The sequence below is a fragment of the Heterodontus francisci genome, chromosome 14, assembly GCF_036365525.1.
Source record: "Heterodontus francisci isolate sHetFra1 chromosome 14, sHetFra1.hap1, whole genome shotgun sequence".
Classification (NCBI taxonomy): Eukaryota; Metazoa; Chordata; class Chondrichthyes; order Heterodontiformes; family Heterodontidae; genus Heterodontus; species Heterodontus francisci.
Genome location: NC_090384.1, coordinates 110,207,149 through 110,229,880, shown reverse-complemented (window position 1 = coordinate 110,229,880; position 22,732 = coordinate 110,207,149). Strand labels below are relative to the sequence as shown.

Genomic DNA, 22,732 nt, shown 5'->3' with positions numbered 1-22,732 from the left:
TTTAATTGCTCCACCATTGGTGGATGTGCCTTTAGCTACCTGGGCCATAAGCTTGCAATTCCCTCCCTAAACCCCTCTCCTCTTTCAAGATGCTCCTTAAAATACACCTCTTTAGCCAAACTTTTGGCCACCTGCTCTAATACCTGATGTGGCTCAATGTGAAATTTTGCTCGATAATGCTGTGAAACAACTTGGGGTGTTCCATGACATTAAAGGTAAATATAAGTTGCTGTTATTGTTGTACTGTTGTTCAATCTGGAGACAAAGTTAATAGTCAGACACCACCCTACCCCCAGAGCACCCTGTCTCAGGAACAACAGTCACCTTGGACCAGGGCTGAAGGGGTTAAATTCAGAGAACATATTGCACACATTAGGCTTCTATTTCCTTAAATAAATTAAAGAATGATCTAACGGAGCTGTTCAAAATGATAAGGTCAATAGAGAGAAACTATTTCCTCTGGTGGGAGAGTCCAGAATAAAGGGGAATAACCTTAAAATTAGAGCCAGGCCGTTCATGGGTGACGTCAGGAAATACTTCATAAAGGGTAGTGGAAATCTGGAACACACTGCCCCAAAAGGCTGTTGGGGCTTGAGTCAATTGGAGCTTTCAAGACTGAGGAGATAGATAGATTATTGTTGGGTAAGATTATCGAGGGATTATGGAGCTCAGACCAGAAAGATGGAGTTGGTGCTTAGATCGGCAATGATCTAACTGAATAATCGAATAAGCTCGAGCAGCTGAATGGTCTCCTCCTGTTATGCTCAGGAGAAACAGACTCACCTGTCATTTGTCGCACAACATGTAGAACAATCTCCACGAGGGACAGAGGGTTAATCCTGGAACAATATGTTGCAAAGGGTTTAATCTGAAGCACTTTATTTAAAGTAGTAACATAATTTAAACAAAATGTGTTTCTCCATTCCCATTACAATACCCCCCGGCATCCCCAAGCCCCCTCCATCACACACAAAACATTACTCTCCAATTGGGGATGTTCCAGCTGGGAATTACAAGGCCATGACATTCTGTACCCAGGGAGTTATTAGCACATTATTACTGTGTACAAACACCTCGAAGGATTCTGCGCACATATTACAACCTCAGGATATCCCAAAGCACTTTACAACCAATGTAGTAGCTTTTTTTTTTGGAAGTATAGTCACAATTTGTAATGGAGGAAAATACAGCAGCCAAGTAACATAAAGCAGCACAAATAGCAATGTGATAAATAACCCAATAATCTGTTTTAGTGATACTAGCTGGGTGCTAAATATTGGCCACAGGACATGTGATGATTTTGAGGTAATAGAATTTGGGAGGAAAAATAAGGATTGGGATTGAACACTGAAGGATAAGGATGAACAGAAACCCCAGGCTTCAAATATAGAATTTTCCAAACTTGCAAGTACAGGGAGATAAAAAGTCATCCAAAGGCCAAAAGCATTTTGCGTTTTATAAATAGAAGCACAAAGTACAAGGCTAAAGAAATAATGGTGAATTTGTACAAACACTGGCTAGGCCACAGTTAGATACTGGGTGCAGATTTGTGCCCCATTATAGAAAGCGTGGATCTAATCAGAGACAACGGCAGCGCAGAATGAGAGAGCGAGCGAGAGGAAGAGCGCAAACCTGAGTGCTGCATTTCCAGTGATGTCAGCAGACAGTAGGTAGGTGATTGGTTGATGAGTATTAGGCTTTAAAACTAGGACCAGGAAACTATAAAACTATTAAATTTATAGTGTAATAAGTTAAATAAAATTCAATCCAGCATGGATTTGTAAAAGGCAGATTATGTTTGACTAATCTAATTGAATTTTTTGATGAAGTAACAGAGAAGGTTGATGAAGGGAATGCGGTGGATGTCATTTATATGGATCTTAAGAAAGCATCTGATAGGGAACCACATAAAAGGCTGGTTAACAAAATTGAAGCTCATGGAATAGGAGGGTCAGTGTCCAACTGGATAAAAAATTGGCTCAAGGACAGAAAACAGTGAGTCGTAATAAATGACTGTTTTTCAGACTGGAGGATGGTAGACAGTGGTGTTGTCCAAGGGTCAGTGCTGGGACAACTGCTTTTTTTGCAAGATATAAATGACTTGGATCTTGGAATATACAGTTGAATCTCAATTTGCTGACACCAAACTTGGAGGAGTGGCAAACAGTGAGGATGATATAAACGACCTGCAACAGGACATAGATAGGCTAGCAGAATGGGCAGAGGGGTGGCAGATGGAATTTAATACTGACAAGTGTGAGGGGAGATGCATTTTGGCAGAAGGAATAGGGAGAGGCAATATATACTTAATGGTTCTAAAGAGTGTACAGGAACAGAGGGACCTGGGGGTGCATGTGTCTCGATCTTTGAAGGTGGAAGGACATATTGAGAGAGTGGTTAGTAAAGCATATGGGATCTTGGGCTTCATAAATAGAGACATTGAGTACAAAAGCAGGAAAGTTATGCTGAACCTTTAAAAAGCTCTGGTTAGGTTCCAACTGGAGCACAGCGTCCAATTCTGGTCACCACACTTCAGGAAGGATATGAGTGTCCTTGAGAGGGTGCAGAGGAGATTTACCAGAATGGTTCCAGGGATGGAGGATTTAGTTATAAGGTTAGTTTGGAAAAGCTGGGTTTGCTCTCCTTAGAACAAAGGAGATGGAGGTGAGATTTAATAGAAGTGCACAAGATTATGACAGGTTTGAATATGTTAGACAAGGAAAAACTATTCCCATTAACTAATAGAACAAGGACTAGGGGACACAGATTGAAGGTTTTGAGGCCGAGATGCAGGGAGAATATGAGGAAGCACTATTTTAGGCAATGGGTAGTAATGACCTGGAACTCTCTGCCCACAAGGGTGGCTAAAGTGGAGATGATCAATGACTTCAAGAGGAAGTTAGATGGCCACCTTAGAGAAATAGACTTGCAGGGCTACGGGACTCAAGCTGGGGAGTGGGACTGACAGCATAGCTCTGTGGACAGCCAGCATGGACTCGATGGGTCGAATGGCCTGCTTCTCTGCCGTAAATGACTGACTCTCAATCGTGGTAAGTAATAACAGTAATGGAATTAGTATGAAGAATATTAGCATAGAGCATGTCTAAAGGCATTATTTAAAATTAATAGTTTATACAAGGTACTAGATTCTAAAAGAGGGAGTAGTTTTTCTTTAAGATCATGGATGGGCAGCTGAGACCTGTTGCTTGCAATTCCTGCACCATGTGGGAACTTCAGGGCACTTCATGGAGGAAGTATCTCCAGCTGCTTGAACTCAGGATTTCTGAGCTTGAGGGGCAGCTGGAGTCATCAGGAACAGGAGTGTTTCCTGGATTGTATATTCCAGGAGGGAGTCACCCCACAAGCAGAGAAACTTCAGGATAGTTGATGGGTGGCCATTCAGACAAGTAGGAAGAGGCAGGAGGTGCAGGAGTCTTCGAGGTATGTGCCACTCTCAAAAAGGTACTCAGCTTTGGAGACTGCTGAGAGTAATGATACCTTGAATAAGTGCAGTCCAGACCAGGGCACCAATGAGCAAAGGACTGTACAGGAGGGAACAGCAAAGAGTATAAATGCAGTCGTTGCAGGGGATTCAATTGTTAGAGGGACAGAAAGGCACTTCTGTACTGGCAGTAGTGAGTCCCACATGGTGTGTTGCCTCCCTGGTGCCAACGTAAGATGGTTAAGAAGGCATACGGAATCCTTTCCTTTATTAGCTGAGGTATAGAATATGAGAGCACGGAGGTTATGCTGGAACTGTATAAATCATGGGTTAGGCCACAACTTAAGTACTGTGTGCAGTTCTGGTCACCTCATTACAGAAAGGATGTAACTACACTAGAGAGGGTACAGAGGAGATTTATGAGGATGTTGCCAGGGCTGGAAAAATGCAGCTATGAGGAAAGGTTGGATAGGCTGGGGTTGTTCCCCTTGAAACAGAGGGGGCTGAAGGGAGATTTGATTGAAATGTACAAAATTGTGAGGAGCTTGGATACAGTGGATGGGAAGGGCCTATTTACTGAACAGAGAGGTCAGTGATTAGGAGGCATAGATTTAAAGTGATTGGTAGAAAGATTAACGGGGAGATGAGGAAAGGTTTTTTTCACCCAGGGGATGGTGGGGGTCTGGAACTCACTGCCTGAATGGGTGGTAGAGGCAGAAACACTCAACTCATTAAAAAGGTGTCTGGATATGCACCACAAGTGCCGTAATCTGCAGGGCTACGGACCAAATGCTGGAAAGTGGAATTAGGCTGGGTGACTTGTTTTTCGACTGGTGCAGACCCAATGGGCCGTGGCCTTTTTGTGCGCTGTAAATTTTCTATGATTCTATGGTAAAGGGCATCACAGAGTGGGGGCAGAACATTCTGCAGCGGTAAGGGAGTGAGCCAGAAGTTGTGGTACACACCGTTACCAACGACAGAGAGCAGGTATTGAGATCCCATGGCCAGACGTTCAGGAGCTATCGAGGAAGTTAAAGACCTCAAAAGTAGTAATCGCTGAATTAGTCCCAGTGTCAAGTGCTAGTGAGAGTATAAATACGTAGGGAGGATCAACATGTGGCTTGAGGCATGGTGCCGGAGGGAAGGCTTCAGATTGTTGGGAAACTGGGACCAGCTCTGGGGCAGGAGGCACCTATTCAAAAGGGATGGGTTGCAGTTCAACAGGACTGGGACCAATGTGGTTGGGAGGGGTTAAACTAAATTGGCAGGGGGATAGGCACTAGCATATGAAAGTAGAAAAGAGGAATAAAGTTCACAACAAATTGAGTGTGTTTGACAATACTAGAGAAGGAAGTAGTACCATATTAGATAGCAGCAGACTGAGAAGGATTACGACGATACAATGACAAGTTTAAAATGCACCTTTGTAAACTCAAGAGTGGTGCAGAAGACTGGTGAGCTACAAGCACAAATAGCTGTGTGGGAATATGAAATAGCAGAAATAACTGAAACATGGCTTAAAAATGGTGAAGACTGGGCACTTAACATTCAAGGATACAAAGTGTTCAGAAAAGATAAGGAAGGGAAAAAAAAAAGGGAGGTGGGGTGGCAGTACTAATTAGGAAAACATTGTAATGTTGGAAAGAGCAGATGTGCTTGAGCAGGCAAAGACAGAATTCATTTGGTTAGAGTTGAGAAGCGAAAAGGGGATGATCACACTACTGGGTGTATTCTATAGGCCTCCAAATAGTGAGAGAGAACAAATCTGCAGGGAAATCAGAGAGCTGTGTAAGAACTAGAGTGGTGATACTGTGGGGGCTTGAATTACTCAAATATCAATTGGGATAACGTTAAAGAGTAAGGAGGAAGCGAAATTTCTGAAATGTTTTCAAGAGAATTTCCTTGACGAGTATGTTTTCGGTCCAACTAAGAAGGAGGCATTGATGGATCAAGTACTAGGGAATGTGTGGGCCAAGTGTCTTTGGGGGAACACTTGAGTAAGAGTGATCATATCAGAAAGACTCATTAGTAATAGAGAAGAGCAAGGAACAACCTAAAGTCGAACTTCTAAATTGGAAGAGGGCTAACTTCAATGGGATGAGGGGGAACTAGCCACAGTAAAATGGAACCAAAGACTTTCAGGAAAAACTGTAATGGAACAATGGGTGATCTTTAAAGAGATGTTTCAGGTACAGGCTGGATACATTCCAAACAAAGGGACAGGTAAGGAAACCAAAGCCAGGGCTCCTTGGATAACAGGGGCAGTGGCCGGGGTGGGGAGACAGAGATTTGATGAAACAAAAAAAAGTGAATGATGAATGTTGTTCTATTCCAGAAAGCAAGCTGGCCAATCGTACATTTATTTACAGAGTGAAACATTACAAGCACACACCAGGTTCAGTAAGTGTCCCTTTATAGTTCTTTTAGACCAACTGGGAGGTTGTTAATAAAGAGGAACTATGTGCCCCTTCTGAAAGGGCACCACTAATAGACTGCAACAGGCAAAAAAAAAACAATTTAAAGGAAACCCATCTAAGAGAGAGATTAGAAGGGCCTCAAAGGTAGTAATCTCCAGATTACTCCAAAGGCCACGTGCCAGTGAGTATAGAAATAGGAGAATACACCAGATGAATGCGTGGCTGGAGAGATGGTGAAGGAGGAAGGGCTTCAGATTTCTGGGACATTGCAACTGGTTCTGGAGAAGGTGGGACCTGCACAAGCCAGATGGTCTACGCCTGAACAGGACTGGGATGAATATCCTTGCAGGAAGGTTTGCTAGTGCTTCTGAGGATGGGAACCTTAGGGCGGTTTCGGATAGGACAATTTCAGGGCAGGGAACAGGACGCAGAAAATTAGTGACTCTAACAGACAGAAGTAAAGGTTAAAAAGTGTATAGCACAGGAATTTGGCAGTGTTAAAAGGTATTTATTTAAATGCAAGGACTATAGTAAATAAAGCCGATGAGCTGAGGGCACAGATAGACACATGGCAACACGACAGCATTGTTGTAATGGAAACTTGGCTTAAAGAGGGGCAAAAATGGCAGCTCAACATCCCTGGATATCGAGTTTTCAGGTGGGAAAGAGGGGGATATAAAAAGGAAGGGGTGCAGCATTATTGGTTAAGGAATCAATTACAGTTGTGAGGAGGGATGATACGCTAAATGAATCAAATGAGGCCATATGGGTTGAGCTCAGATATAAAAGGGGCAGCCACACTACTAGGAGTGTATTATAGACCCCGGAATAGTGAGAGGGAGATAGAAGAATATGTAGGCAAATTTCTGAGCACAAAAATAATAGGGCAATAATAGTTGGGGATTTCAACTACCCTAATATCAAAAGGATACAAACAGCGTGAAGAGCATAGATGGCACAAAATTCTTGAACTGCATTCAAGAGAACTTTATTAGCCAGCACACAACAAGTTGAATAAGAGGGCGCGCAAACTAGATTTAGTCTTCAGTAATGAAGCTGGGCAAGTGCATGAAGTAACAGTGAGACACCATTTTGGAGATAGTGACCATAATAGTTAGTTTCAGCATAATCATGGAAGAGGACGAAGATAAAACAGGAGTAAACGTTCTAAATTGGGGGAAGGCAAATTTTTCATAGCTGAGAGGTCATCTGGCGAAAGTGGACTGGATACAGCTACTTGAAGGAAAATCAGTGGCAAACCAGTGGGAGACATTCAAAAGCGAGATTCTACAGGCAGTGTAGACATGTCCCCACAAAGATAAAGGGCGGTATGGCCAAATCTAGAAGCATACAGAAGATAAAGCAGAAAAAAGCAAGCTTGATGGTCACAAAAAACTTAATACTTTAAAAAGCCTCAAGTACAGAAAGTGTGGGGGTGACGTACAAAAGGAAATTAGAAAAGCAAAGAGAAGACAGGAAAAGTTATTGGCAGGTAAAATCAAGGAAAACCAAATAATGTTTTATCAGTACATTAAGAGCACGAGGATAACTAAGGAAAGGATAGGGCCTATCAGACATGTACAAGTGAACTTATGTGTAGATGCAGAAGATAGGGGCAGGGTTTTTAATGAGCTTTTTGTTTCTGTCTTCACAAAGGAGAGGGATGATGCAGACAGTGTAGTTAAAGAGGAGGAGTGTGAAATATTAGAAACTATAAGCATGAGAGATGAAGTACTAGAGGGTCTGACATCCTTGAAAGTGGATAAATCACTAGTGCCAGATGGATTGTATCCCAGGTTGTTAAAAGGAGACAGGCAGGAAATAGCGGATGCTCTGAGGATCATCTTCAAATCCTCACCAGTTGCAGGCAAGGAACCAGAGGAGTGGAGGTCTGCGAATGTTGTACCATTGTTTAAAAAGGGTGTGAGGGATAGGCCAAATAATTATAGGCCGGTCAGTCTGACTTCTGTGGTGGGTAAATTATTAGAATCAATTCTGAGAGACAGGATAAACAGCCACTTAGAAAGGCAGGGATTAATCAGGGATAGTCAGCAGGGATTTAAGGGAAGGTCATGTCTTACTAACTAAATAGAATTCTTTTGAGGAAGTAACAAGGAGGATTGATGAGGGTAGTGCAGTGGATGTAGTCGACACGGATTTTAGTAAGGCATTTGACAAGGTCCCACATGGCAGACTGGTCAGAAAAATAACAGCCCATGGGATACAGGGGAATGTGGCAAGTTGAATCCAAAATTGGCTCCGTGACAGGAAACAAACGGTAATGATCGACAGATGTTTTTGCGAATGGAAAACTGTTTCCGGTGGTGTTCCACAGGGCTCGGTGTTGGGACCCTTGCTGTTTGTGGTATATATTAATGATTTGGACTTAAATGTGGGAGGCATGATTGGGAAATTTGCTGATGACACAAAAATTGGCCGTGTATTTGATGGTGAGGACGACAGCTGTAGACTCCCAGAAAGATATCGATGGTTTGGGTGAGTGGGCAGAAAATTGGCAAATGGAATTCAATCCAGAGAAGTGTGAGGTAATGCATTTGGGGAGGGTAAATAAAGCAAGGGAATACACAATAAACTAGAGGATATGGAGAGGGATGGAAGAAGTAAGACACCTTGGAATGCATGTCCATAGGTCCCTGAAGGTGGCAGGACAGGTAGATAGAGTGGTGAAGGCCACATATGGAATGCTTTCCTTTATTGGCTGAGGTATAAAATACAAAAGCAGGGATGTAATGCTGGAACTGTATAAAATGCTGGTTAGACCACAGTTGGAGTATTGCGTACAGTTCTGGTCACATTACAAGCAGGACATAATTGCTCTGGAGAGAACACAGAGGGAATTTACAAGAATGTTGCCAGGTCTTGAAAGTCGATCTATGAGGAAAGATTGGATAGGCTAGGGTTGTTTTCCTCAGAGGAGAGGAGTGACTTAATTGAAGTATACAAATTTACGAGGGGCCTAGATAGAGTAGACAGAAAGGACCGGTTTCCCCCAGGGGAGAGGTCAATTACCAGGGGGTACAGATTTAAGGTGATTGGTGGAAGGATTAGAGGGGACATGAGGAAACATCTTTTCACCCAGAAGGTGGTGGGTGTCTGGAATTCACTGCCAGGAATGGTGGAGGCAGAAACCCTAAACTCATTTAAAAAGGTACCTGGACATGCACCTGAAGTGCTGTAACCTGCAAGGCTATGGAGCAGGTGCTGGAAGGTGGGATTAGATTGGGCAGCTAGTTTTTTCAACCGGCGCAGACACAATGGGCAGAATGGCCTCCTTCTGTGCCGTAACATTTCTATGGTTCTAATCAGACTAAAGTCACATTTCCAGGGGGGGGGGTGATGCACTCCAGTCCCCAGTGCCCACCGGTCACAGAAGGCCTCAAGCATACCAACGGACACCATGTGCTTCCTCTCCAGGGATAACTGGATGCAGACGCAGCCACGGAAGAGGCAGGCAGTCAGGCTGAATGACCTCAACTGCCTGCACCTGTTGATGGGCCAGGCCTAGGAGCAGTCCCATGAGGTCAAGTGTCTTTGTATGTGCTCAAGTGAAACTCCAATTAATGCCCTCCCTGCATAAATAAACACATTTGACATACAATTAACAGGTCAGGTGAATTGTTCAAGTGAGACACAGACCAAATAGAATAGATTAAGAGGGGAAGTGAAGAGGTAAATGCAATTGGCAAAGAGACAATATGAGAATGGCAGTCAACATAAAAATCTTTGGCATGGAAATAGTAAGTGGGTATTAAGAGGCAGAGTGGGTCCTATTAGGGGCAAAGAAAGTGATATATGCTGAGAGGCACAGGGCAAGGCTAGAATACTTAATGAGGGCTTTGTAACAGTGCTTACTAAGAGGATGCTGCCAAAATATCAGTAGAATGGGCCAAGTGGCCTCTTTCTGTGCCTTAAACTTTCTATAATTCTATGAGAAGCGGAAATGGTACAGGTAATGGATAGGGTGAAAATTGATATGCAGGATGTACAGGAAAAGCTGGCTTAGGCTATGCTTCGGGTACGTAATTGCCTGCTCGGATGGCTTGAATCCCAGGTTAAGGGAAGTCGGGGTGGAGATAGCAGAAGGGCCCACCCTCTCCCCCCCTCTAGAAACACCCCCCCCCCCCACTTAACCCACACTCCCCCCCCCCCCTTACCCACAGCCTGGGACCTCCCCCACTTACCCACACCCTCCCCCACCCCAGGATCTCCCCCCACCATTACCCCCACCCCCCCCCCTTACCTACACCCCCCCACCCCAGGACCTCCCCCCACTTACCCATATCCCCAACCCCGGGGCCCCCCCACTTACCCACACCCCACCCTTACCAGCACCCCCACTCTGGGTAATGGGGACCCCCCCTTAGAAACACCCCCACCCTGAGCAGCAAGTATTCTTCCTCACCCACACAAATACCCCACTGGAGTCACGCCCAGAGCCCGGGCCCTCTTCCTCTCTTGCCTTTCAGCCTGTGTTGTTCTGAGGCCTCTGGTCTGAGCAGTGAGTTCCCTCCGGACACCAAGACCTGGAGTCGTTGTCCCGATTGGCCTAGGATGATGCCAGGGATGGAAACTAGTTATGAGAGACTGGAGATATGAGGAGATTTAATAATGGATTTCAAAATTAAATCAAATTTTCAGAGTAAGAATAAAGGTTGAGAAATTGCTTTGCAGTAGCTTTCTGAAGTACGGTCTGGTTTGATAGAGATGAGAGGATGCGGCAGAGACTATTTAATGTTCTTGACGGGAAACGTGGATAAATATTTGAAGCAGGGAAAGATACAGAAAAGCAGAGACAGTGAGATTAGTTTGAGATTGCCCTGACACAGCTGATGCAGAACAGATGGGCTGAATGGCCTCCTTCTTAGCTGTGAATTTTCAACAGCAGCTAACTTATAAGCTATACCCATAATTAAAATTAACTTCTTACCTGTGTTCAAATTCATTAATAAAATTCTCATACAGCTGCAAAAGAAACGGTTTTATTATATAATGTAGAAAAGACGCATTAAAATGTTTGCATTGAAAGATGTAGTGGTGAAATCACATACCTTGATCAGACCATCACCTGAAGCGAAGCAGGGATTTTGCACAAAGTTGTGCAGTTGGACAGTCAGCTGGTGCCACAGTCTGTGTTTAAACAAGAGCACAGTTATAAAGTGGAGAGAGAGACACACATCAGAAATAGCCACTGCCTTTCCCAGGGAACCAGCAATCAGTCATCACACACCAGTCACTGCAGCAACTGTGTTCCAAATCTCCCCAAAACCCAGCCCGAGACCCCCCCCCCCCCCTCCCTCCCACAACCGAGCAACCAGCCCCCAGGAAACCCCCCCACCCGACAGAGCAGCCAGCCCCCGAGACCACCCCCCCAGGAACCCACCCCCGCCACTTGTCTTTCAGACACCAAGACACAGACCCTGGGCCAACCGGGACTGCAACTCCAGGTCTTGGTGTCGGGAGGGAACTCACTGCCCGGACCGGAGGCCTCAGAGCAACACAAGCCAAGAGGCCCAGGCTCTGGGCGTGACTCAGTGGGAGTCTGCAGTCTGCAGCAGGGAGGGGGGTGTCCCAGCTCCCCAGAATGGGGTGTTAGTATGGGTGTGGAAGATTAGCTACTCGGGGGGGGTAAGGGGGGGGGTGTGTCGGGGTAAGGGGGGGGGGTGTCGGGGTAAGGGGGGGGGTGTGTCGGGGTAAGGGGGGGGGGTGTGTCGGGGTAAGGGGGGGGGTGTGTCGGGGTAAGGGGGGGGGTGTGTCGGGGTAAGGGGGGGGGTGTGTCGGGGTAAGGGGGGGGGTGTGTCGGGGTAAGGGGGGGGGTGTGTCGGGGTAAGGGGGGGGGTGTGTCGGGGTAAGGGGGGGGGTGTGTCGGGGTAAGGGGGGGGGTGTGTCGGGGTAAGGGGGGGGGTGTGTCGGGGTAAGGGGGGGGGTGTGTCGGGGTAAGGGGGGGGGTGTGTCGGGGTAAGGGGGGGGGTGTGTGTCGGGGTAAGGGGGGGGGGGTGTGTCGGGGTAAGGGGGGGGGTGTGTCGGGGTAAGGGGGGGGGGGTGTGTCGGGGTAAGGGGGGGGGTGTGTCGGGGTAAGGGGGGGGTGTGTCGGGGTAAGGGGGGGGGTGTGTCGGGGTAAGGGGGGGGTGTGTCGGGGTAAGGGGGGGGGTGTGTCGGGGTAAGGGGGGGGGTGTGTCGGGGTAAGGGGGGGGTGTGTCGGGGTAAGGGGGGGGTGTGTCGGGGTAAGGGGGGGGGTGTCGGGGTAAGGGGGGGGGTGTCGGGGTAAGGGGGGGGGTGTCGGGGTAAGGGGGGGGGGTGTCGGGGTAAGGGGGGGGTGTCGGGGTAAGGGGGGGGGTGTCGGGGTAAGGGGGGGGGGGTCGGGGTAAGGGGGGGGGGTGTCGGGGTAAGGGGGGGGGTGTCGGGGTAAGGGGGGGGGTGTCGGGGTAAGGGGGGGGGTGTCGGGGTAAGGGGGGGGGGTGTCGGGGTAAGGGGGGGGGGGTGTCGGGGTAAGGGGGGGGGGTGTCGGGGTAAGGGGGGGGGTGTCGGGGTAAGGGGGGGGTGTCGGGGTAAGGGGGGGGTGTCGGGGTAAGGGGGGGGTGTCGGGGTAAGGGGGGGGGGTCCCCGCTCTCACTTCTTGTTGTAAAGCTCTTCCATGCGCTGCCATTCTGGGCCCAGCTCCCCGCTCACGCTCTGTTGCTGCTGCAGGAAGCCGCTCACATCCCGCATGGTGCCGTTACTGGAGTCCGAGGCCCGGCTCTCAGGTTCAGTCGCTCTGCTCCCGCTCTCTCCCCGCTCCGGATGGCCGCTCTCGGTCACTCTGCTCCCGCTCTCTCCCCGCTCCGGATGGTCGCTCTCTCCCCGCTCTCGGTCGCTCTCTTTCTCGGTTTTTTCTCCGCTCGGCAACTCCCGGAAGCTCAACCCGGTCCAGTGGAAACTTCCGGTACCGTAAACAACCGAAACGACGAACTCCAGGACACTGAACCGTCCTCTCTCTCTCCCCCCCCCCCCCCCCGCCCCCCGGTGTCGGGTCGGTTTCGGGTGCCGCTGCTCTTTGTCCAGTTACGGTAAGTGACGCCATTTCCTCCCTGGACGGTGACGGTGACGGTTGCTGAGCTGCTGAGCGGAGTCGGTGCACAGCAAGAGGTAAACACCGATAGCCACAGTGAGGAGCAGCAGGAGACCATTCAGCCCCTCCAGCCTGTTCCACCGGTTAATAAGATCATGGCTGATGTTTGCCTCCTCTGTACCTTCCTGCCCGATCCCCAATTCCCTCAGTTTGTCCAAGTCTGTCCTGAAGAGACTGAGTTTAACAGCTCTGTGCTGGAGAATTCCACAGCCTCACCACCCTCTGAGGGAGCAATGTCTGCAATGGCCTGCCCATTATCCACAGCCTGTGTTCTAAATTCCCAGCCCGGGGAACACCCTGTCAAGCCCTCCAACAATTTTATATGTTTCATGAGATCAACCTCTTATAATTCTAAAGTCCAGGAAATAAAGGCCTAGTCTACACAAGGACATAACGGGAAAAGAAATAGGAGCAGGAGTAGACCAAACAGCCCATCAAGCCTGCTGTGCCATTCAGTCCCAGCAACTACAGTTTAACATCAATGGTGGGGAAGGTTTTAGAAACAATAATCAGGGGGAAAAATCAACAGGCACTTGGAGAGGTTTGAGTTAATTAAGGAGAGCCAGTATGGATTTGTAAATGGCAGATCATGCTTGACAAATCTAATTGAATTTTTTGATGAAGTAACAGAAGGTTGACGAAAAGGTTGGATTTTAAGAAAGCATTTGATAAAGTACCACATAAAAGTGAGGTCAACAAGATTAAAGCCCATGGAATAGGAGGGACACTATCCAATTGGATAAAAAGTTGGCTCAGGGACAGAAAACTGTGAGTTAGAATAAATGGTTGTTTTTCAGACTGGAGGATGGTAGACAGTGGTGTTCCCCAAGGGTCAGTGTTGGGACAACTGCTTTTTTGATAGGTATAAATGATTTGGATCTTGGGATATAGAGTGAAATCTCAAAATTTGCTGATGACACCAAACTTGGAGGAGTGGCAAAGAGTGAGGACAATATGAACCGCCTGCAACAGGACATGGATAGGTTAACAGAATGGGCAGGGATCTCGGGCTTCACAAATAGAGACATTGAGTACAAAAGCAGGGAAGTTATGCTGAACCTTTATAAAGCTCTGGTTAGGACTCAACTGGAGTTTGGATCCAGTTCTGGTCACCACACTTTAGGAAGGATGTGAGGATCCTTGATAGGGTGCAGAGGAGATTTACCAGGATGTTGCCTGGGCTGGAGCATTTCAGCTATGAAGAGAGACTGAATAGGCTAGGGTTGTTTTCTTTAGAGCAGAGAAGGCTGAGGGGGGACATAACTGAGATATACAAAATTATGAGGGGCATTGATAGATTAGGTAGGAAGAAACTTTTTCCCTTAGCGGAGGGGTCAATAACCAGGGGGCATAGATTTAAGGTAAGGGGAAGGAGGTTTAGAGGGGATTTGAGGGAAAAAAAATTCACTCAGGGTGGTTGGAATCTGGAAAGCACTGCCTGAAGAGGTGGTAGAGGCAGGAACCCTCACAACATTTAAGAAGTATTTAGATGAGCACTTGAAACACCATAGCATACAAGGCTATGGGTCTAGTGCTGGAAAATGGTTTTAGAATAGATAGGTGCTTGATGGCCAGCACGGACACGATGGGCTGAAGGGCCTGTTTCTCTGCTGCAAAACTCTATGACTCTATGGTATTCCTCTGATATTTGCTCCTGGTTTCCACACCCCTGCCAAGTTAGTTTAAACCCTCCCCAAAGCACTAGCAAATTACCCTGCAAGGAACTCAGTCTCGGCTCTATTTTGGTGCCAGTCTTTGGGACGTACAGCCTATCTACCTAGCATCACACCGGCACTGAAATTCATATATCTCCTGATTAATACCATTCCCCATACTACCACTACTTTTGGTGGCCCATAAACAACTCTTACCAATATTTGCTTCCCCTTGCTGTTTCTTAGCTCTACCCAAACAGATTCCACATTTTGTTCTTCCGATCTGAGATCCTCCCTTACTAATGTACTGATCCCATCCCTTATCAGCGCAACACCACCTCCTTTTCCTTTTTGCCTATCTTTCCTAAATGTCAAAGATCCTTGAATATTCAGTTCCCAGTCTTGGTCACCCAGTAGCCACCTTTCCAGCAATTAGATTGTACCCATTTACCTCTATTTGTGTCTTTAAATCATCTACCTTGTTGCGAATGCTGCATGCATTCAGGTAGAGTGCCCTTAATCTTGTCTTGACATTATTCTGCATTCTAAGCCAAGTTGATTCTCGCCTTTGTTTCGGCTGCCGTCTAATTTTACTTGCTACTTTTCTACTTTCTGTTACCAGCTTTACTTCCTGACAATTTGAGCTACCCCTCAGGTTCCCGACCCCCTGACAAGCTCGTTTAAACCCTCCCCAACTGCTGTGGTCTCTATTTGAACTTTTATCCTCTTGCACTATCGCAAGGTCTTTCGGTCTATTGGGTATGTGATCGTATGCTGACACAAATGTCACTTCTAGACTCACTGTCAGGACTTGAACTGTGTTTTCACACTCTCCACTCATTCACCCCATTCTGCCAGTCCATGGACCTTACTTCTGGCTGTCATCCAACAGGGTAATCATACCCCAACAATTTACACTTGCTTTCTGCCATTTTTCACAATGGCTACTGGGATTGTAGTTTTGTTTGATTTTTTTTCTTAGTTTCCAATCCTCACCTTTAGACAGTCATCCTCTGCTACTATGTTCTAATTCCAGAAAACCAATTGGTGAAGTATAGAACTGGAGCTAATCTTTCCACACTTTTATATTTATTTACAGAGTTACACATTACAAGTGTACACCTCCCAACCCACCAACCACAGTTTTAGTCTGTCTCTGTTGAATCAAGTGAATCCCAGTTAATGCTGAACACCTGCATACAATTAAACACAATTAATATACAATTAACACCCATGACCCTGAGCATCAGGGATGGTGTGAATAACTTTCTTGGGACAGCTAACGTTGGCCAGCAGTTTCCAGCCCTCCCCCCACCCCCAAACCTGACCATGCAAGTCATACCTCTGCCATTTCAGAGTTCAGACTGGCCATCAGGCAAGAATTTCTCCTTCATATGCTCAATGTATCGATTGAAGATAATCCTAGCAAAGATTTCTCCTGTGACAGACAGCCGGGAAATTCCTCTCCAATTACCCTGGATAGATGGCTAATCAATATCTCTCTATACGCCGATCGCCCTGTACGGATGGATAATCAATATCTCTCTATACACCGATCGCCCTGTACAGATGGATAATCAATATCTCTCTATCGGCCGATCGCCCTGTACGGATGGATGATCAACATCTCGCTATACACCGATCGCCCTGTATCGATTGATAATCAATATCTCTCAATAGGCCGATCGCCCTGTACGGATGGATAATCAATATCTCTCTATAGGCCGATCGCCCTGTACGGATGGATGATCAATATCTCTCTATAGGCCGATCGCCCTGTACGGATGGATAATCAATATCTCTCTATCGGCCGATCGCCCTGTACAGATGGATAATCAATATCTCTCTATAGGCCGATCACCCTGTACGGATGGATAATCAATATCTCTCTATAGGCCGATCGCCCTGTACGGATGGATGATCAATATCTCTCTGTAGGCCGATCGCCCTGTACGGATGGATAATCAATATCTCTCTATACACCGATCGCCCTGTACGGATGGATAATCAATATCTCTCGATACACCGATCGCCCTGTACGGATGGATGATCAATATCTCTCTATACACCGATCGCCCTGTACGGATGGATAATCAATATCTCTCTATACACCGATCGCCCTGTACGGATGGATGATCAATATCTCTCTATACACCGATCGCCCTGTACGGATGGATAATCAATATCTCTCTATACACCGATCGCCCTGTACGGATGGATAATCAATATCTCTCTATACACCGATCGCCCTGTACGGATGGATGATCAATATCTCTCTATACACCGATCGCCCTGTACGGATGGATAATCAATATCTCTCTATACACCGATCGCCCTGTACGGATGGATGATCAATATCTCTCTATACACCGATCGCCCTGTACGGATGGATAATCAATATCTCTCCATAGGCCGATCGCCCTGTACGGATGGATAATCAATATCTCTCTATACACCGATCGCCCTGTACGGATGGATAATCAATATCTCTCTATACACCGATCGCCCTGTACGGATGGATGATCAATATCTCTCTATACACCGATCGCCCTGTACGGATGGATAATCAATATCTCTCTATACACCGATCGCCCTGTACGGATGGATAATCAATATCTCTCTATACACCGATCGCCCTGTACGGATGGATGATCAATATCTCTCTATACACCGATCGCCCTGTACGGATGGATAATCAATATCTCTCTATACACCGATCGCCCTGTATCGATGGATAATCAATATCTCTCTATACACCGATCGCCCTGTACGGATGGATAATCAATATCTCTCTATACACCGATCGCCCTGTACGGATGGATAATCAATATCTCTCTATACACCAATCGCCCTGTACGGATGGATAATCAATATCTCTCTATACACCGATCGCCCTGTACGGATGGATAATCAATATCTCTCTATACACCGATCGCCCTGTACGGATGGATAATCAATATCTCTCTATACACCGATCGCCCTGTACGGATGGATAATCAATATCTCTCTATCGGCCGATCGCCCTGTACGGATGGATAATCAATATCTCTCTATCGGCCGATCGCCCTGTACAGATGGATAATCAATATCTCTCCATACACCGATCGCCCTGTACGGATGGATAATCAATATCTCTCTATAGGCCGATCGCCCTGTACGGATGGATAATCAATATCTCTCTATACACCGATCGCCCTGTACGGATGGATGATCAATATCTCTCCATACGCCGATCGCCCTGTACGGATGGATAATCAATATCTCTCTATACACCGATCGCCCTGTACGGATGGATGATCAATATCTCTCTATAGGCCGATCGCCCTGTACGGATGGATAATCAATATCTCTCTATACACCGATCGCCCTGTACGGATGGATGATCAATATCTCTCCATACGCCGATCGCCCTGTACGGATGGATAATCAATATCTCTCTATACACCGATCGCCCTGTACGGATGGATAATCAATATCTCTCTATACACCGATCGCCCTGTACGGATGGATAATCAATATCTCTCTATACACCGATCGCCCTGTACGGATGGATAATCAATATCTCTCTATACACCGATCGCCCTGTACGGATGGATAATCAATATCTCTCCATACGCCGATCGCCCTGTACGGATGGATAATCAATATCTCTCTATACGCCGATCGCCCTGGATCGATGGATAATCAATATCTCTCAATACACCGATCGCCCTGTACGGATGGATAATCAATATCTCTCGATACACCGATCGCCCTGTACGGATGGATAATCAATATCTCTCCATACGCCGATCGCCCTGTATCGATGGATAATCAATATCTCTCAATACACCGATCGCCCTGTACGGATGGATAATCAATATCTCTCTATACACCGATCGCCCTGTACGGATGGATAATCAATATCTCTCTATACACCGATCGCCTTGTATCGATGGATAATCAATATCTCTCTACACACCGATCGCCCTGTACGGATGGATAATCAATATCTCTCTATATGCCGATCGCCCTGTATCGATGGATAATCAATATCTCTCAATACACCGATCGCCCTGTACGGATGGATAATCAATATCTCTCTATACACCGATCGCCCTGTACGGATGGATAATCAATATCTCTCTATACGCCGATCGCCCTGTACGGATGGATGATCAATATCTCTCCATACACCGATCGCCCTGTACGGATGGATAATCAATATCTCTCTATACACCGATCGCCCTGTACGGATGGAGAATCAATATCTCTCTATAGGCCGATCGCCCTGTACGGATGGATAATCAATATCTCTCTATACACCGATCGCCCTGTACGGATGGATAATCAATATCTCTCTATACACCGATCGCCCTGTACGGATGGATAATCAATATCTCTCTATACACCGATCGCCTTGTATCGATGGATAATCAATATCTCTCAATACACCGATCGCCCTGTACGGATGGATAATCAATATCTCTCTATACACCGATCGCCTTGTATCGATGGATAATCAATATCTCTCAATACACCGATCGCCCTGTACGGATGGATAATCAATATCTCTCTATACACCGATCGCCTTGTATCGATGGATAATCAATATCTCTCTACACACCGATCGCCCTGTACGGATGGATAATCAATATCTCTCTATACACCGATCGCCCTGGACGGATGGATAATCAATATCTCTCTATAGGCCGATCGCCCTGTACGGATGGATAATCAATATCTCTCGAAACACCGATCGCCCTGGACGGATGGATAATCAATATCTCTCTACACACCGATCGCCCTGTACGGATTGATAATCAATATCTCTGTATAGGCCGATCGCCCTGTACGGATGGATAATCAATATCTCTCTATCGGCCGATCGCCCTGTACGGATGGATAATCAATATCTCTCTATAGGCCGATCGCCCTGTATCGATGGATAATCAATATCTCTCTATACACCGATCGCCCTGTACGGATGGATGATCAATATCTCTCGATAGGCCGATCGCCCTGTATCGATGGATAATCAATATCTCTCTATACACCGATCGCCCTGTACGGATGGATAATCAATATCTCTCTATAGGCCGATCGCCCTGTATCGATGGATAATCAATATCTCTCTATACACCGATCGCCCTGTACGGATGGATAATCAATATCTCTCTACACACCGATCGCCCTGTACGGATTGATAATCAATATCTCTCTATAGGCCGATCGCCCTGTACGGATGGATAATCAATATCTCTCTATCGGCCGATCGCCCTGTACGGATGGATAATCAATATCTCTCTACACACCGATCGCCCTGTACGGATGGATAATCAATATCACTCAATACACCGATCGCCCTGTACGGATGGATAATCAATATCTCTCTACACACCGATCGCCCTGTACGGATGGATAATCAATATCACTCAATACACCGATCGCCCTGTACGGATGGATAATCAATATCACTCAATACACCGATCGCCCTGTACGGATGGATAATCAATATCTCTCTACACACCGATCGCCCTGTACGGATGGATAATCAATATCTCTCTACACACCGATCGCCCTGTACGGATGGATAATCAATATCTCTCTACACACCGATCGCCCTGTACGGATGGATAATCAATATCTCTCTACACACCGATCGCCCTGTACGGATTGATAATCAATATCTCTCTATAGGCCGATCGCCCTGTACGGATGGATAATCAATATCTCTCTATCGGCCGATCGCCCTGTACGGATGGATAATCAATATCTCTCTATAGGCCGATCGCCCTGTATCGATGGATAATCAATATCTCTCTATACACCGATCGCCCTGTACGGATGGATGATCAATATCTCTCGATAGGCCGATCGCCCTGTATCGATGGATAATCAATATCTCTCTATACACCGATCGCCCTGTACGGATGGATGATCAATATCTCTCGATAGGCCGATCGCCCTGTACGGATGGATAATCAATATCTCTCTATACACCGATCGCCCTGTACGGATGGATAATCAATATCTCTCTATAGGCCGATCGCCCTTTACGGATGGATAATCAATATCTCTCTATACGCCGATCGCCCTGTACGGATGGATAATCAATATCTCTCTATACGCCGATCGCCCTGTACGGATGGATAATCAATATCTCTCTATACACCGATCGCCCTGTACGGATGGATAATCAATATCTCTCTATATGCCGATCGCCCTGTATCGATGGATAATCAATATCTCTCTATACACCGATCGCCCTGTACGGATGGATAATCAATATCTCTCTATATGCCGATCGCCCTGTACGGATGGATAATCAATATCTCTCTATAGGCCGATCGCCCTTTACGGATGGATAATCAATACCTCTCTATATGCCGATCGCCCTGTACGGATGGATAATCAATATCTCTCTATAGGCCGATCGCCCTTTACGGATGGATAATCAATATCTCTCTATATGCCGATCGCCCTTTACGGATGGATAATCAATATCTCTCTATAGGCCGATCGCCCTGTATCGATGGATAATCAATATCTCTCTATACACCGATCGCCCTGTACGGATGGATAATCAATATCTCTCTATATGCCGATCGCCCTGTACGGATGGATAATCAATATCTCTCTATATGCCGATCGCCCTGTATCGATGGATAATCAATATCTCTCTATACACCGATCGCCCTGTACGGATGGATAATCAATATCTCTCTATATGCCGATCGCCCTGTACGGATGGATAATCAATATCTCTCTATAGGCCGATCGCCCTTTACGGATGGATAATCAATATCTCTCTATACGCCGATCGCCCTGTACGGATGGATAATCAATATCTCTCTAGAGGCCGATCGCCCTTTACGGATGGATAATCAATATCTCTCTATACGCCGATCGCCCTGTATCGATGGATAATCAATATCTCTCTATAGGCCGATCGCCCTGTACGGATGGATAATCAATATCTCTCTATAGGCCGATCGCCCTTTACGGATGGATAATCAATATCTCTCTATACACCGATCGCCCTGTACGGATGGATAATCAATATCTCTCTCTGCACCGATCGCCCTGTACGGATGGATAATCAATATCTCTCTCTGCACCGATCGCCCTGTATCAATGGATAATCAATATCTCTCTATAGGCCGATCGCCCTGTATCGATGGATAATCAATATCTCTCGATACACCGATCGCCCTGTACGGATGGATAATCAATATCTCTCGATACACCGATCGCCTTGTACGGATGGATAATCAATATCTCTCTCTGCACCGATCGCCCTGTATCGATGGATAATATATATCTCTCTATAGGCCGATCGCCCTGTACGGATGGATAATCAATATCTCTCTATACACCGATCGCCCTGTACGGATGGATAATCAATATCTCTCTATAGGCCGATCGCCCTGCATCGATGGATAATCAATATCTCTCTATACACCGATCGCCCTGTACGGATGGATAATCAATATCTCTCTATAGGCCGATCGCCCTGCATCGATGGATAATCAATATCTCTCTATACACCGATCGCCCTGTACGGATGGATAATCAATATCTCTCTATACACCGATCGCCCTGTACGGATGGATAATCAATATCTCTCTATAGGCCGATCGCCCTGTATCGATGGATAATCAATATCTCTCTATACACCGATCGCCCTGTACGGATGGATAATCAATATCTCTCTATAGGCCGATCGCCCTGTATCGATGGATAATCAATATCTCTCTATTGGCCGATCGCCCTGTACGGATGGATAATCAATATCTCTCTATACGCCGATCGCCCTGTACGGATGGATGATCAATATCTCTCCATACACCGATCGCCCTGTACGGATGGATAATCAATATCTCTCTCTGCACCGATCGCCCTGTACGGATGGATAATCAATATCTCTCTATACGCCGATCGCCCTGTACGGATGGATAATCAATATCTCTCTCTGCACCGATCGCCCTGTACGGATGGATAATCAATATCTCTCCATAGGCCGATCGCCCTGTACGGATGGATAATCAATATCTCTCTCTGCACCGATCGCCCTGTACGGATGGATGATCAATATCTCTCTATACACCGA

The 22,732-nt window shown here is 46.4% G+C and overlaps 2 protein-coding genes across 6 annotated transcripts in view; one reads left to right on the top strand and one right to left on the bottom strand.

Annotated features, from left to right (window-relative positions):
• The window catches only part of psmd13 (proteasome 26S subunit, non-ATPase 13), a 69,454-nt gene extending 56,620 nt beyond the window's left edge, over positions 1–12,834 (bottom strand). The window contains exons 1-4 of one of the 2 annotated variants that reach the window (XM_068046770.1): positions 12,491–12,834; positions 10,929–11,007; positions 10,808–10,842; positions 784–839 (exon numbers count right to left, since the gene is read on the bottom strand). In XM_068046770.1, coding sequence (XP_067902871.1) covers positions 784–839; positions 10,808–10,842; positions 10,929–11,007; positions 12,491–12,585 — 265 coding nt within the window. In that variant the 5' untranslated portion in view covers positions 12,586–12,834. The remainder of the gene's footprint in view (positions 1–783; positions 840–10,807; positions 10,843–10,928; positions 11,008–12,490) is intronic. The other variant, XM_068046771.1, reaches the window with a different exon arrangement.
• Positions 12,509–22,732, top strand: part of sirt3 (sirtuin 3) — a 72,930-nt gene continuing 62,706 nt past the window's right edge. For 3 of the 4 annotated variants that reach the window (XM_068046765.1, XM_068046764.1, XM_068046763.1), the window contains exon 1: positions 12,509–12,923. In XM_068046765.1, coding sequence (XP_067902866.1) covers positions 12,658–12,923 — 266 coding nt within the window. In that variant the 5' untranslated portion in view covers positions 12,509–12,657. Of the gene's footprint in view, positions 13,003–22,732 lie in introns of all 4 variants that reach the window. The other variant, XM_068046766.1, reaches the window with a different exon arrangement.